The 16369-nt window shown below is 52.3% G+C and overlaps 2 protein-coding genes across 2 annotated transcripts in view; both read right to left on the bottom strand.

The window, feature by feature from the left end:
* Nucleotides 1-16369, bottom strand: part of LOC118757680 (endothelial zinc finger protein induced by tumor necrosis factor alpha) — a 42711-nt gene that overhangs the window by 18657 nt on the left and 7685 nt on the right. The window contains exon 1 of the mRNA XM_058674900.1: nt 1555-3076. Within this exon, the coding sequence (XP_058530883.1) occupies nt 1555-3015 (1461 nt within the window). The 5' untranslated portion in view covers nt 3016-3076. Of the gene's footprint in view, nt 1-1554 lie in introns of the transcript that reaches the window.
* LOC131482234 (zinc finger protein 28 homolog) lies at nt 5925-14619 on the bottom strand. The gene is made up of 6 exons (XM_058674803.1): nt 14430-14619; nt 14212-14297; nt 8577-8703; nt 8273-8362; nt 6633-6796; nt 5925-6092 (listed from the first exon to the last, which is right to left on the bottom strand). Exons 1-6 carry the CDS (start codon nt 14599-14601, stop codon nt 5925-5927), a joined length of 807 nt encoding a protein of 268 aa, XP_058530786.1. The 5' UTR covers nt 14602-14619.

Raw genomic sequence — 16369 nt, 5'->3', positions numbered from 1 at the left:
CTCAAGCTTCACATCTCACTTAAACCATAGAATAACACTGCACAAACATTTAACAGCATCGCGCATTTCCTCTAGAAAAATATTTCCCTTTTTGGCATATTTTCTCTTTTTAAATATTTTCTTTAATCTCTATTCATAAGCTGCTTTAGTTTGTATAATGTCATGAGTTTTATCATGATGATAATGACCTTATGAAATTACAACTTGCGTACATTTTCCTCTACAGCAGGAGCTGGCAAATACTCCATGAAAGAGCAGTAAATACTGCAAGTCACACAGTCATGGGACCTCTCAACCCTGCCAGCCACCTCAGCAGCCACAGCTGACAGAGAAACAAATAACCATGGCTGGAGTTCAGTAAAACTCCAGTTGCAAAAGCAGGCAGTAGACAGAACTGGGCCGAGTGTCTGCAGTCTGTCGGTCTCCAGCAGACACGGGCAGAATCCTACCGAACAGGGTTACACAGCAGACATGGCTTGCTGTCACAGCTGCTCAACTGTGTCGTTTTTGCCTGAAACTAGACACAGATGATATGTAAATAAATGTGTGACCCTACGTCAACATGATTTTTTAAATACACAATTAAATTTCATACAATTATGCTGGAAACATTTTTACAACTATCTGAAAATATTTTTAAATTAGCGATTAAATATACAAAATCGAAGTGAGACTTCACAAGTCAGTTTGCTAACCTGAAAACTAACACCAGCTTAGCCTCTAAGGTTTCCTTGAAAGTTTATTCGCAAGCCAAGTGACTGTTTCAACAGCTCAAATCTTGACAATCTTTCCAATTCTTCAGCAGCGAAATCTTGCCTATTTCTGAGTATTTACATTGAGTCTATTCACTTATATCCACTAGACTTTCTCAGACTGCTGTCAAATGTATTCAGTAAAGCTGAATTTTCTCACCACTGAGTTCACACCATATTACACTCATGAAGAGCCAACAGAAAGGACCAACATTACAGAATCAAATCTGAAAACAACGCAGGCAAAATCGTAACTACCTCAAAAACTCCACTTCCCGATCTCAACTCTGGTTTCTCCGAGCCTCACCATATTACCTCACTTTCTTTTTGGTGTTACTAAGTCAGAAATGACAACGGTAACATTCCAATGCTTAAAATAATGCTTTTCTTAAGGGCTAAGTTTACTGAATATTCCAAATGGTCCAGTAATCATGCTAAGCAAATCTTAGGCATTAAGCAATTGAAAGGATCTCAATACCAGTTTTATATGAGTGAATTAAACACAATTCTACCTAAAAAGTCCACCCGGCTGCAGCATAAGGGACAAAAGGAGTGGCATCAAACCAAAGGGCAGAAAGGAGAGTTTTTAAACTACTGGAGCACCTGGCTGAAGTGACCAGGTCCTCCACTATGCTGATGGAAGTGACGACGAACTCCAGAGAAACTTGGCAAACAGACCCACAGAGTTTGACGTGGAAGGTAAAGCAGGGTGTGCTAACGGCTCTCCAGCCTGCGTCCACGGATGGTGAGCAAAGTGTGAAGCTTGCCTGAAGGCTTTTCTGCTTTTCTTCCAGCTGTGGGCTCTCTCTCCGGCATGAACTCTCTGGTGCTGGTTGAGGTGTCCGATCTGGATGAAAGCTTTCCTGCACTCCTTACACTCGTACGGCTTCTTCCCAGAGTGAATTCTCTGATGCACACTAAGGGACTGACGATGGCTGAAGGCCTTGCCACACACACTGCACTCATACGGCTTCTCCCCAGTATGACTTCTGCGATGACAAATAAGGGACGACTTCGTCTTGAACGCCTTCCCACACTCCACACACTCGTAAGGTCTTTGGCCAGTGTGGAGTCTCTGATGCTGAGTACACGATGAGTTATCACCAAAGGCCTTCCCACATTCCATGCACTTATAGGGCTTCTCTCCAGTGTGAACTCGCTGGTGCTGAATGAGGTGCGTGGTCTGGCTGAAGGCTTTTCCACATTCCTTACATTCATAGGGCTTCTCTCCCGTGTGAGTTTTCTGATGCTGTGCGAGGTGAGCCTTCTGTGTGAAGGCTTTACTACAAACTTTACACTCGTAGGGCTTCTCTCCAGTGTGAATCCTCTGATGTGTGGCCAGCTGTGAACTGATGCTGAAGGATTTCCCGCACTCCCCACATTCAAACGGCTTTTCCCCAGTATGAATCCTTAAATGACTGGCTAGGTGTATGTTCTGCCTGAAGGCTTTCCCACATTCTTTACACTCGAAAGGCTTCTCTCCAGAGTGTACTCTCTGATGCTGAGTCAGCGAGGCATGGTGGCTGAAGGCTTTTCTGCAGACATCACACTCGTACGGTTTTTCTCCTGTATGAATCCTTTGGTGGACAGTAAGAGATGAGCCATACCTAAAGGACTTGTGACACACCTCACATCTGTAAGGCTTCTCTCCAGTATGAATTCTCCTATGCTGATTAAGCCCTATGTGATCACTGAAGGCTTTCCCACAATCGATGCAATCAAAAGGTTTCTCCCCGGTGTGATAGTATCTCCAGTGCCGAATGAGAGATGTGTTCTGGATAAACGCTTTCCCACATTCGATGCACTCGTAGGGCTTCTTGCCAGTATGACATCTCTGATGCCGCGCGAAGGATGAGCCGTCACTGAAGGCCTTTCCACACTCGCTGCATTTGTAGGGCTTCTCTCCAGTGTGAATCCTCTGGTGCACAGTAAGGGAGGAGCTCTGGGTGAAAGTTTTTTTACATTCACTGCACTTGAAAAGTTTCTTTCCTGTATAGATCCCTGTCTGTTTCATTACCACTGAACTTTTGGAGAACATTTTAATTGAATCATGATTATGAAGTCTCTGTTCCACACTGTTCAAATGGAACCATTTTCTGGATCTGTTACACATACTCTCCTTGGAAAGCGTTTTGTTAGGCGTAATTGTGTCTTGCCTAAATTGGGTCTCTCGATCAACTAGCTTCCTTCCAAACACATGCTCGGAATCCCAATTTTCTTTGAAATTACAACATTCAAGTTTCATGTTTGACGTTCTGTCCATTATCCCTTCAGCATGTGAACCGTGCTTTGGAAATAATTCCTGAGAGTCATTTACAGGTTGCTGCTGGTCTGAAACATACCAAGAACACAGACATTGCCTTTATCAGGTGCTAGAAAAAAATAATTTGCTGAAAGGAAAATGAATGAGTACAGTACAATCATCTATTTTACAGTTCTATTTACTATTACACTTCAACAAGCAACATGGTGCAGGTAAGAAGATAACAGGCTCATTTCATACAGGAACCTTCAAAAAGTAAGCAGGGTAAAAAAGCATATGTACAATTAGGTACACATCAGAACAGGCTAAGCGGAGGCCCCGACCTCCCTCTCACGGCCTCCATAGAGCTTGGGAACCGAAGGGCAGTCTCATTACACGACTACGGCTGTTCAAGAGACCACGTCAGGCACACAAAATACGATGTTTTTACATCCATCAGCACCACGTGAAAGCCCACTGAATCTGTCAGACCAGAACAGGGTGCTTCTATTAATTCTATTGCATTTGAAGCATCAGGACAAAATGCTGCGTTGCCAATCAATGCTGCAGCTCAATGACTCCATGATTCCAGTTTCTGCTTGTCTTCACAAGCCAGAAAAAAAACCCTCACTTCTTCTTCAAATATTTCTTAATGAGGCCTTGAAATTCTTTCCTTTTTAGAATATTTTTCCAATCTTACAGAGATTTACGTAACAAACCAAATTTATATATACATAATGTGTATCAAGTGTTTTCATACACTGAGAAATGACTTGCTACAACCAAGCTAAATAAATGGTGACCAGAGCCAGGCTTTTGTTCCTTCTGCTTTGAAAACAACCATCCTGACATGCATGAGCTGAGGCCACACCTCACTGTGGCTGACCTTCCTGACACTTAGTGCCGCTGAGCATTTCTGCCACATGCCCTGGCCCTTCAGGCCTTCTCTGGAGGAACCATCGACCTTCTTGGGGTTCCAAGAGCACTCAGTGGGTGAAGAGCAATCTCTCCAATGAACACTGCCGGGACAAGTGGACACTCACATTCAACAGAATGCAGCTGAACTCTGACCTTACGCCTTACATCACATCTGAATCAGTCATGGATCTGCGTTTCCTTCTGCAGTGAGTGGACTTTTCTGGAACTGGATGGCTATGCTGCTGTACATATCGCAAATGTACTTCATCTTGCTGAATCATGTACTTTAAATGGTTAAATATCACATTATGTGTACTTTCCCACAAAAAAAAAAAAAAGACATTAAGAAAAGCAGTCCAGGGCCCGGCGTGATAGTGTAGAAGTTAAAGTCCTCGCCTTGAATGCCCCGGGATCCCATATGGGCACCAGTTCCAATCCCAGCAGCCCTGCTTCCCATCCAGCTCCCTGCCTGTGGCCTGGGAAAGCAGTTGAGGACGGCCCAAAGCCTTGGGACCCTGCACCTGTTTGGGAGACCTGGAAAGAAGTTCCTGGCTCCTGGCTCCTGGCTCCGGATAGGCAAAGCACTGGCCGTTGCACTCACTTGGGGAGTGAATCATCAGACAGAAGATTTTCCTCTCTATATATCTGACTTTGTAATAAAAATAAATAAATCTTTAAAAAAAAGGATTAATATCAATTCTGCTTAAAGAAATATGACCCAACAGAAACAGCCATGACTGGTACATATACTATTAACAGAATATGAAATCTAAATAAATCTTTTAAATTTAAAAACTGCTCGTTTTCATCTACCTGATGAGAGAGAGAGAAATTCACCTTGCACCTGCTGGCTCCCTCCTCAGTGTGAGCAGCAGTGAGGGCTGGGCCAGGCCAGAGTCTGGTCATTACGGCAAAGACAGAGACTTGGACTCAGAAGCACACCCCAGTCAGGAAGGGGCCACTGCGGAACCAAGGGGTGGCTAATGCAAGCCCCAGTGGCCAAGAGAACACCACCAGGTGGCCACGGGTTACTGTCAGAGAAGGGGACAGAAAGGAAGACTGGTTTTGGAGTCCCGGAGTTCGACTTCTCTGCAGCCCAGAAGGACTGTCAGTGAGGGCTGGGCCTCGGATAAAGCTGCACCTTACTGCACACGGCGCTGTGTGGCGCTGTGGAGCAGCAAGGTAAGCCTCCACCTGCAATGCTGGTTCAAGTCCCAGCTCTACTTCCCATCCAGCTCCCTGCTAATGCACCTGGAAAGGCAGTGGAGGACGGTTCAAGAGCGTGGGTCCCCGCACCGGCGTGGGAGACCTGGAAGAAGCCGGGGCTCGTGGGCCCCGCACCGGCGTGGGAGACCTGGAAGAAGCCAGGGCTCGTGGGCCCCCGCACCGGCGTGGGAGACCTGGAAGAAGCCGGGGCTCGTGGGCCCCCGCACCCACTTGGGAGACCTGGAAGAAGCCGGGGCTCGTGGGCCCCCGCACCCACTTGGGAGACCTGGAAGAAGCCGGGGCTCGTGGGCCCCTGCACCAGCAGACCTGGAAAAAGCCTGGGCTCGTGGCTTTGCTCAGTCTAGTCTCTCACTCTTGTGGCCTCCTGGGGAATGAGCTAACAGACGGAAGGTCTCTGCTCCTCCTCCTCTCTCGGTAACTGCTTTCCAAACTACAACTCACCCGCACAGGCTTGGCCACACCAGGCTCTCCCGCGCCTGCTCGAGAACGGGCCTCGTGCCCCGTCGCTCCTCACCATCCCGGCCTCCTTGCCTTCCTCCACTACAGAGACGACGCCTGGCTCGGAAACACACTGTCCTGCAGGAGGAAATAGGCAGGACTTGGTGCTTCTCTTTGCTTGGAGTGTGGAGAGCAGGAAGACAGGTGAGGAGATCCTGGGAGATGTGAGAGGCGCCACCCCAAGTGCCAGGAAGACACCAGCTTTCAGTCCCGCAAACGCCCAACAGCTACCTGGAGAACCGGGAGCGGACATTCAGGCCAGCTCCTTCCTCTGCCAGGACTCACAATCAAAGCGTGCCTGGGGGTCCCAGGATCCACTGGGGCTCAGGAGGGGCAGCCTTACCCAGGGACCCCCGGTGACAGTCCTCCCGCGCCGTGCTCTCGCAGAGCCCTCTGGGCTCAGGGTTCAGCTGCTGGGAGACGTCCAAGGCCACATTCGTGACGTTCACCAAGCCCTGAATGACACAGAAACGTCCCTGGTCAAAACACTGAGCCCTAGGGCAGCGGCCGTGCCTGCCTACGGGGAAGCTGGCACCCGTAGGCTCTGAGCACTCCAGCTCAGGCCTAATTACATCGGACACGTTTGTGGGGGAAAGAAAACCCGGAACAGAATGATCTCACACACAGGAAGAACTGTTCAGCTGTCTGAACGGTTTGCCACATTTTTCACTAACTCTACAGGAATCCTGTCCAGTGTGAAATCGTCAGTGAAATTCTGAGATCCTGCTTTAAGCGGCCATGTCCCGCTTGCAACAAGTCAAACACTGCTGCGCTGAACAGACCCGCTGGCAATCATCGCCACTGCATTTCTCGCTCTGACTCCCACGCTTGCCAAGATCGGGTAACTCTTCTCTCTGGAGGGCCTGTGCGTCAGTCACACACGCTGTATGCACGTGGAACTGCCCGGCGTCACGCAAGCATGAAGGCTGCTTTGGGTTCTTTGTTTTCCTACCGAAGAAGGTCGTTTTCCTTGCCCGAGGTCTTCCCCGACTTACCGGCTGTGTCTCGCACAGAGCACCACGGGCCCAGCTCGCCCCTAACGGCGAGTATCCCAGACGACGGTCGGCCAGTCTCTTGCTTTTCACTGCCTGCAGTAGCTCTTCTCCACACATGTCCCTCTTGGGAGGAAGCTCCGTAGCTTCCTGCACAGTCTCCAAGTCTAAAAGACATTAAGACAGCAGGCGAACACCTCTTATGCTAAGCAGGAAAAAGCTAGAAAAATGTCACTAACTGAATGAAGACTCTCAAAAGAGTGTATTATTTTTGGAAGCTTTTTTATATGGCCAGCAATACTCCACAGTCTTACACTCCTAAATCTTTGTGGCTAAGCTCTGGCCGTTGTGGCCACTTGGGGAGGGAGTGAACCGTCGGATGGAAGCTCTTCCTCTCTGTCTCTCCTCCTCTCTGTATATCTGCCTTTCCAATAAAAATAAATATCAAACAACGGAAAATCAAGAGCTAAGACAGTTAACAGAATCTGAATCTATGATAAAGCGCTATTCACAGACACAAACAGGAAGTACCGGCTCTAACGAACAGTCCTGCATGATGGCCGGTGCGGCTCTAGCAAGGAAAACTCCCTCTGCTTCTCCGTCTCATCCAGCGAAACTCTCAGCTCGAGCTTGTCCCTGCCTCCTCTTCCCCACTACGATGGCAACCAACGAGAGTTGAGATCCCGCTTTCAAAGCATAAACCTCCATTCCAGGAAGCGAGGGGTGAACGCTCCAGAGGAGGAAAAAGGCGTGCCTCACAAGGCTAGCTCCAGCAACGGGACTGAGTGCGACAGGACACGCACTCAGCCTCCCCGCAAGCAACCTGCCCTGTTCTAACACAAACTTCCCCTGCACTACCACTTGAACAAAGAGGCCTTATAAGATTCTCAATTGTTCCAAAATGTTACCATTTCCTGTTAGATAAAATTTCCAAAAATCTCTGATCCCTTGTCTTACTTGATGATTTGCTGTTCCAGAAATAATGCTGTGGTTGCAAGCTCTGTACTCCCCAACAGTATAAATCTCACCGCAATATCTGTAAGAATATTCCATCAAATCAGAGTCAGTGTCCTGCCCGCCCAAGAGCCAGTAACCCACCTGCATGCCGCCTGGCGCACTGGGAAGTCCACCTGAACCCCAGACAGCCACAGCCTACCCTGAAACAACTCCTCGCGGTCAGGATTCCAGGCTCACTGCTTGTCTCCCAGGCTTAAACCTGGAGAGGCCTGTACTTCCCTCTCCGAGGCCCCCCCGCCACCACAGTAGGTTCTGCTCCATTTACACTGAGCAAGGACACACCACAGCCCCAAGCGACGCCTTCCTCTGCACGGCTCGTGCCAGAGTGCCGGCCAGCACCTGACGGCTTGACCCAGAGCCAGAGCCCAGGTCCACACGTGAAGCAGGTGAGACAGCCAAAAACACATCAGGATCAGCCGGAGACATCTTACAAGCCCTTTTAGACATCATTCCATGGTGAAGCGAGGAAGAGCTGGGAAGAAGTAGGGCATGAAGCAGAGGGAGCAAGGTTGCCTTTGGAGACAGTCAGCACCACGCTACAAAGGCCCCGAGCCGAGGAGTGGTGACGGAGCTCCATGGCAGGCGCGCTTGGGCCTCCCCACCACCCACCACCTCTGCCTGCTCACCTGGGCTCCAGCCTCCTGTCATCTTCACTGTCCACGGTCCCTTCCCTTCTTCCAAAGAGGAGATCATGGCAGGCTTAGAAACACAGAGGCCTGTGCACACCAGAAACAGGAAGTGGTCAGGCTCTATGTCTGCCACTCTGGGATTCAGGCGGACTTCCCAGCATGCACAGGCAGCATGCAGGTGGGTTACTGGCTCTTGGGAGCCAGCACGGACCTTCTCAGACCCCTTAGCTTGACAGAGGACAGGAGGCCTTCTCAGTCACAGTAGTGACCAGACCAGCCGGGAGGGCATGGGGCATCTCACCCAGTGATGCCAGGTTCCTGTAGTTCTCCAGCATCACCATGCGGTGCAGGGTCTTCTGAGCCGGAGTCAACCAGGCCCATTCCTCTTGGGAGAAACCTACAGCCACATCCCCAAATCTCAGCGTGCTCTGAAACAACACAGCACATCCTGGTCCAGCAGCGCTCACAGCCCCACGCAGCACTGCAGGTCTGCATCCCCCAAACTCCCGTGTGCAAGTTCCGGTCCCAATTAGAGATCAGAGCTACAGGGAGCTCAAGTCAAGCCAGGCCACACAGCCAGCACCCCAAGCCAAGCTGACTGTTCTGAGGGGAGGAAGGCGCCAGGGACAGGCACACAGAATGAAATGCTCAGGGCAGGACGCAGGAAGGTGGCGGCCAGCAGAGAGCCCGGGAGAGCAGCCTGCAGAGACTCCCACCCCACCATACCCTGACCCGGGACGGCCAGCCTCCAGACTGAGCCACACACACGCCATCAAAGCATACTGGGGCCACCCCCGGGACCCCAACACAGGCGGGGGGCTATGTACCTTTCGGCACTTGGGACACAGATCATAAAGTTGGCGGCCCGCAGGTTGCTAGTGACTGTTCAGCTAACTTTCTCACAACCTCCGGGCTGTCACTGCACAGCCTGCAGTTTTACGTACAAGAAAATACACACGAAAGCCACTTGATATCAATGAGAAACAGCAAAGGCTGAGGGCTAAACTGACCACTGTCCAACTCGGGGACACTGGCGTGTCCCGGCGCAAACCATCATGGGGACACGAACCTGGGCATGAGCCTTGAAAGGGACACAGCTCCTCCCAAAACTGAGTCCCAAGGGCTTCTATTTCTACTTACAGTGTTAACACCTCTTAACAAAGCACAACTGACAAACAAAAACCTAGCAGTACTTACCTTTTCAAAGATCTATCTACTTTTACTTGAAAGGCAGAATTACAGAGAGAAAAGGAGAGACAAAGAGAGAGAGAGAGAGAGAGAGAGATCTTCCATCTGCTGGTTCACTGCCAAAATGTAACAGCCACTGACTCCTGGTTCCAAAGCCAGGAACCGGGGGCTTCTTCCAGGTTTCCCGTGTGGATTCAGGTGCCCGAGCCCTTGATCTGTCCTGCACTGCTTTCCCAGACACACTAGCAGGGAGCTGGATGGGAAGTGTAACAGCCTGGACTCGAACCCATACCCATAAGGGACGCTGGTACCACAGGTGGAGGCTTAAGTTGCTATGCCAAAGCACCGGCCCCATGAACTTACTTTATAAAACAAAAATGAGTGTCCAGTTGGAATAAAACTAATCATAATGATGTTTAACTCAAAAACATCTTCAAGAGCCAAGGCATCATTTGCAGGCAGTGGGTGAGTCTTGGCAGGAAGCGTGGGCACAGCCACCAGCGGGCTGGCGTGCAGGGAGCCCATCACCATCACGCCAGCACACAACTCCAACCCAGCCCGACTGCACAGTTTCCGTCTGGCTTCCGAGGTCAGCAGGGCTGGGCTGGGTGGGGCCCGAGTTAGGACGCGGGGCACACGGCTTCTACCACGCCTGCTTCGCTGCTGCTGCACAGGGAAACAGAGACGCGAGAGTGATGTTCTATTCCATGAAACCTTCAGGAACCAAACACTGAATTTCCTATCATTTGCACATCACAAAAATGCTGATTTTCTTTTTCCTCTTCTTCAATCTTTTTTATTAAAAAGCAAAGAACATGAACAGCTTCTGAATTACCCAAAAAGATGGGGGCCAACTTTGTCCCCCAGAGCGCCGTTTGTAAGTTCTGTTCTACATTATAAACTTGGTTAAAATGTCCATTACCACCAAGAAAACAGGTGGGCACCAGTGGCAACACTGCTGTGCCCTCTAGAGGTCAGGCACCAGGCTATGGGCACTTAACATCACCAAGAACTCACTACACGCCTGACAACGTGCTGTGGGCACTTAACATCACCAAGAACTCACAACACGCCAGGCAATGTGCTGTGGGCACTTAACACTGCCAACCACAGGCCTTCGCTATGGGCAATGCACTGTGGGCACTTAACACTGCCAAGCACTCACTACCTGCCAGGTTTTGCATTGCCAACATCGACACTGCCAGGCCCTCTCTAGAGGCCGGGCACTGTGCTGTGGCACTAGACAAGTAGGAGCTTGTTCTTGACAACAGTGATCTGAGGAAGGTCCAACTACATTTTCTCGTGCTAAAGGTGGATGGGCACATGTGTCGAGGACCTGAGGCCGTGCAGGCAGATGCTGGAGGTAGAACTGGAGCCCCCAGCCCGGCTCTCCGCTCCAGCCGTCGTGTGTGACAGTCACTCACACTGACGTGAGACAGGGCCCAGAGAAGCAGCATGGCCTTGAAGGTGCACACCACCCTCAACATGCAGGTTCTACAACGTGCAGATCAGCGAATGTGTCGCCCACTCAGACTCCCCCTGCACCACAGAGGAGCCCTCGAGGAGGACAACCAGCACCTGCCAGGAATGCTGGCATGAGCCACTTCACTCAGCAGAGAGCTTGGGAACCTACAAACAGCAAGAGCAAGCACACTTCCACCCTTACAGCCTGACACAAAGGTTTGGTGACAAACCTTAAAGGTAAGGCTCCAGCATAATGGCTCCGTTAGCCAATCGTACACCTCCAAGGACGCATCCCTTAAGCGCACTGGTTCTAGCGCCAGCTGTTCCACTTCTGATTCCGCTCCCTCTTTATGGCCTGGGAAAGCAGCAGAAGAAAGCTCAAGTCCTTGGGACCCCGCAACCACTTGGGAGATCCAGAAGAGGGTCCTGCTACCTGGCTTCGGGTCAAGTCAGCTCTGGCTGCTATGGCCATTTGGGGAGTGAACCAGTAGATGGAAGATCTTTCTCTCTGTCTCTCCTCCTTCTGTAAATCAGCCTTTCCAATAAAAAAAAATAAGTAAGCCTCAAAAAAAAACTGGGTATGGACCTGGCAGCGTGGCCTAATGGCTAAAGTCCTCGCCTTGAACGCCCCGGGATCCCATATGGGTGCCAGTTCTAATCCCGGCAGCTCCACTTCCCATCCAGATCCCTGCCTGTGGTCTGGGAAGGCAGTCAAGGACGGCCCAATGCACTGGGACCCTGCACCCGCGTGGGAGACCCGGAAGAGGTTCCTGGTTCCCAGCTTCGGATCGGCGCAGCACCCGCCGTTGCGGCTCACTTGGGGAGTGAATCACTGGACGGAAGATCTTCCTCTCTGTCTCTCCTCCTCTGTATATCTGACTTTGTAATAAAAATAAATAAATCTTTAAAAAATAAATAAATAAAAATTTTAATAACTGGGTATATGAAATCCATGAAATGTGTTCCCTTTACACAAATTTTAAAACATTAAAAAGAAAAGCAACGGTTATTCTAACACTAGACTAAATAGCTAAATAGTGGCTACAAGAGAAATTTAAGACTATATTCAGACATCCAATTTTCTGCTTCAGGATCTGGAGCAAACTTCCTGAAAGTCCCGCAGTGCGGGAACAGGACAAGAGAAACCAGACCCTTTAAGCAAACTAGACGGCAACTGGCAGAGAGGGCGGAACCGGGATGAGGATTTCAGAGAGTGGTGAAGAAAATGACAAGTCACTTGAAGGTGACAGGAGGCCAGGTCTGCCACAGCAGAGCGCTGCCCTTCCTTGGGGAGGTGCACGGGGAGCCGGGAGCGTGGAGCCGCCGGGGAAGGGCCGGGAGCGCCTGAAGCGGAGTGGAGGCCCTGGCCAGAGATAAGAACTGGGCCATGCGCAACATGACGAGCCAGCAGACTCAGGACACTTCCAGAAAATAAAGCTATCCCACTTTGCAAATGGGCCACATATAGGGGAAGGGAGGGGACAGGGAGAGAAGAACCACAAGGTTTTACACCCACGTAACTAAGAACACGTAACTGCCAGAAACAGATACTGCGCAGGGAGGGGCGGCTCACCAACATTCCCGGGCATTCAGAACCGCACCCATCACCGGCAAGGCACCCGTTACACACCCAAGCCAGGGGGTCGGGCACAGAGAACCAGTCAGGGCCACCAATGTGGACAGGGAAGAAGCCAGCAGGAGGAGCAGCCCCGAAGGAGGCGCCGAGAGGGGAGGGCACACGGAGCCAAATGCTGCATGGTGAGCAGGTCACCAACCCCAGATCAGTGAGACGAGCAGAAACCAGGTGGGAGAAAAACCAGGCAGGCATCAAGTCCCGAACACGAACAGGGAATGGGCCCCTGGAGAGAAAGTGCTGAGCTCTGCGTCGGGACAGGTGGCTGCCCAGTCTTTATCAAGTTCTACGACACTCAGCCCCATCCGTGTATGAATACCTGTGGTGGCTTCAGGGGTACTAGATGCCACACACTTACTAGCCTGGTGTTTTGCAGCATTAGTGCAAACCCCCTGGCTCCGTCCAACACCAACCACTGCAAACCACAACCTGGCAGCACACTGCTGCAGCCTCAGCATGCCATGAAGTCTCTGACTGGGCACGTGGTCCCTGCTGGAGAGGTGCTGGAGCCCATGCCGAAGGTGGCCAAGTATGGGGGTCCTCACAAATTCACGGAGGTCTCACAAGACAAGGGCCTGTGCTGCACAGTGAGCTATTCCAGAAAGTGCAAACCTCATCGGTCCCTGGAACATTCCCTCATCATGTGATGTGTCCCGCCTGCATGAACCCTGCCAGCCGTCTGTGATGCCACCCACAGGGACCCCCATCAGAGGCCAAGCACATGGGGCTGCCCAGTCCCAGCTGGCCAGCCCCCCCTTGTCGGCAAAGCGCCCAGGCTCAGCTATTTCCTTACACACTAACACAGCCACTCCGGCAGACTGACAACCAGAACATTTTTGAGAAATATTTATGTTTTCATTTCATCTGACAGGCAGAGCAAGAGAGATCTTCCATCTGCTGGTTCCCTCTCCAACTGCCCAGGACAGCCAGGCTGGGCCAGGCTGAAACCACAGCCCAGAGCTCCCTCTGGGTCCCCCAGGTGGGTGGGAGGCAGCCAAGCACATGAACCCCCAAAACTGCCTTCCAGGGTGTACAGCTGGGCCAGAATTTGCTTCTAAATGTGGTTCATGGTTTGATAAGCTGCTACCTACCATATGAGACAAAGCCGACAGAAGCGAAGCTACTGGGTAGCATTTTAAGAGGCCACAAAGGGGCTGCCACCGTGGGCACCCACATCCCATATGGGCACTGGTTCGAGTCCCAACTGCTCCACTTCCCATCCAGCTCCCTTGCTTACGGCCTGGGAAGGCAGCACAGGGTGCCCCAGGTCCCTGAGCCCCTGCACCTGTCTGGGAGAAGACGCTCAGGCTCTTGGCCGACCCAGCCCCACCCACCGCAGGCATCCGGGAAGTGAACCAGCGGGTGGAAAATGCTTCTCTCCTAACTCTGCTTTTCAAATCAACTAACAGAAGGTACGGCACCAGGAGCTGCTCATCCCCCCAGGGGTACCAGGGTAGGGAGAAGGGTCCAAACAGAAGCCAGGCAACTGCACCCTGGTGACTCCGAAGGAGGCGCCGAGAGGCCCCAGCGGTCTAAGCGGACACCACGGCCCACCAGGACCTGAGGGAACAGAGGCCAGCGCCCGGGACGCGTGGACACACACAAGCAGCGAGGCCGCCGTCCGGAAAAGGCGGAGGACACGCCGGCTCACCTGGCCCGTGGCTCCGCCTCTCGTGCCCGTGGGCTCCTGCCGGTTGCTTCCCGCCTGGCCCAGGACAGCGTCGCTGGACGGCAGAGCTGCAAGGGGAGAAGGGGCCGCTCAGACACCGCGTCTGCGCGCACCCCCGAGCCCGGCCTCCGCACCACCGGCTCGCGTGGACGCTGCCCCGGGCGAGCCACTGTGGCCTCCCGCACCTGCCAGCCCCTCACCTCTGGGCCCGGGCCCCGGGGTCGCGCGGCCGCCCCTGGAGCGCGGCCTTCCCCTTGCGGGGCGGCCAGAGGCTGCGGGGGCGCCCGGGGCCGGGCCTCGATCCGCCCTGGGCTTCGCGCGGAGGCCGGGGCGGCCCACGCCCCCCGAGCTGCGGGCCCCGGCACCCCGCATCTCCCCGGAGCAGCGCCCACGCCCCCGCCCGGCACCCCGACACACCCCCGGCCACACCCGCCCGCCGGAAGTGGGCGGTGCCCGCGCGCACTGCCCGCTGGGAATCGTAGTCCCTGGCGTGCGCGGCTGCCCGGGAGGCCGCTTCGCAGAGACTTGTGGGAGTGGGAGCTGGGCTGGGGAGGGGCGGAGCGGCAGGGCTGGGACGGTGGGAGCTTGGGGCGCGGGGTCCTGGGTTTGCTTCCCGCGCAGAGGGTCACCCCGGAGCAGAGAACACTGCCAAGTCCCGTGTGACTCTGGGGTGCCGACTCTGCGCCCCGGATCCCTAATAGGTGTCACTCCCGTCCCTGAGCTCTGCTTGCTGCCTGCACCGCGGCCTGCAGTCGGCCGGTGTTCTTGTCCAGGTGCAGGTGCTTCCAACAAGGTCTGCAGGAAACGGAGGCGGAGGAGGAGTTGTCAGGAAGGACTGGGCCCGAGCGCAGCCTTCCCGAACCCAACAGCGAGGGCAGTGCGCTACTGATGGCGACAGACGCCGGGGAACGTGTACTGCACAACCATTCCGGGATGCGTCACTGCCCGCAGCCTCACGCGGCATCTGGTGATAAGTTTCCTGACTATATCAAAGTGCAGTGAGTGAACTTCCCTATGAGAGGTAAAATACGGAGCTATTTCCAACTGGATAATTATCAAAGTTCGTTTTTCAAAATATCTGTTATTTTGACAGGCTGAGCCACAGCTCCTCCCTCCTGGCTCACCTGTCAGCTGCCTGCAGTGGCTGTGCTGGGTCAGGTTGAGACCAGAAGCCAAGAACCCAATCCAGGCCTCCCACATGGCGGCGGCAGCCCAAGTGCTGGGGCCAGCTGCTGAATCCTGGGTCCTCAGGAACGGGGAGCAGAGCCGGGACTCAAACCCAAGGGCTCTGCCACGAAATGTAATCACCAGAACCCCAAAGACCACTGAGCCCTGTCTCTCCCACTGACAGCAGAAAATGTCACTTTTTTGCAATATACTAAATTCATGAGTAAATGGCATTTAAGAAAAATGTCCTTTACAATGCTAACGACGAGTCTACATGCCTTCGAGACACGTCAATGAAAAAACATTTTGCAATTAATTCTAATTGAACTTGAGAAAATTTAACAAGCACCTTTACCACTCAGACATCCATCTGGGAGTAGGTCGTGATTTCTGTCTATTCAGAGATGCTGTTCTATCAACAAAGGTTAACGATTTCCTTTCTACATAGAAAACCCTCAACGTGTTTATCGCAGGCACTTAGTCTATTGCGCAACAGTAGAGCGGTTGCTTGCAGTTGAAAATCTGTGGACGTGGGTCTTGAAATAGATCATTCAGGTTCCCCATTTCCTTGGCTGAATGTTGTTCATTTGCTTTGCCTTGACTGGGTAGTCATGCATCTGTCCTTCCAGCAAATCCTTTATCATTACCGCAACCACAGCCAGAGGCCAGCCACATCTCAGTCACTTTCTGTGTATCAGGTCACATTTACTCCTCACCAACAACGGGAGAAAACCCTTAAAGTCACAAGAAAGCCATCCTATCATTGTTGTGGAGTGTAAACATACCCCACGGCGATCACATCCACTTCGAGACGTTTGATTGCTCTAGCATGCTCTGTTCCAGTATTCACTGTTCAAAACCAATTTTCAAGCCAACTTTGAATGGCACCAACCTGAACACCCCTCCCTCAACAGGAGTCAGTGAATTCTTACAATCTTGTTGTCTTGGCACCTGTCTTAATTAGAAGTTTTAA

The sequence above is a fragment of the Ochotona princeps genome, chromosome 16 (assembly GCF_030435755.1).
Source record: "Ochotona princeps isolate mOchPri1 chromosome 16, mOchPri1.hap1, whole genome shotgun sequence".
Lineage (NCBI taxonomy): Eukaryota > Metazoa > Chordata > Mammalia > Lagomorpha > Ochotonidae > Ochotona > Ochotona princeps.
The sequence above is the reverse complement of the archived record's forward strand: the minus strand, read 5'-3'. Positions and strand labels throughout refer to the sequence as shown.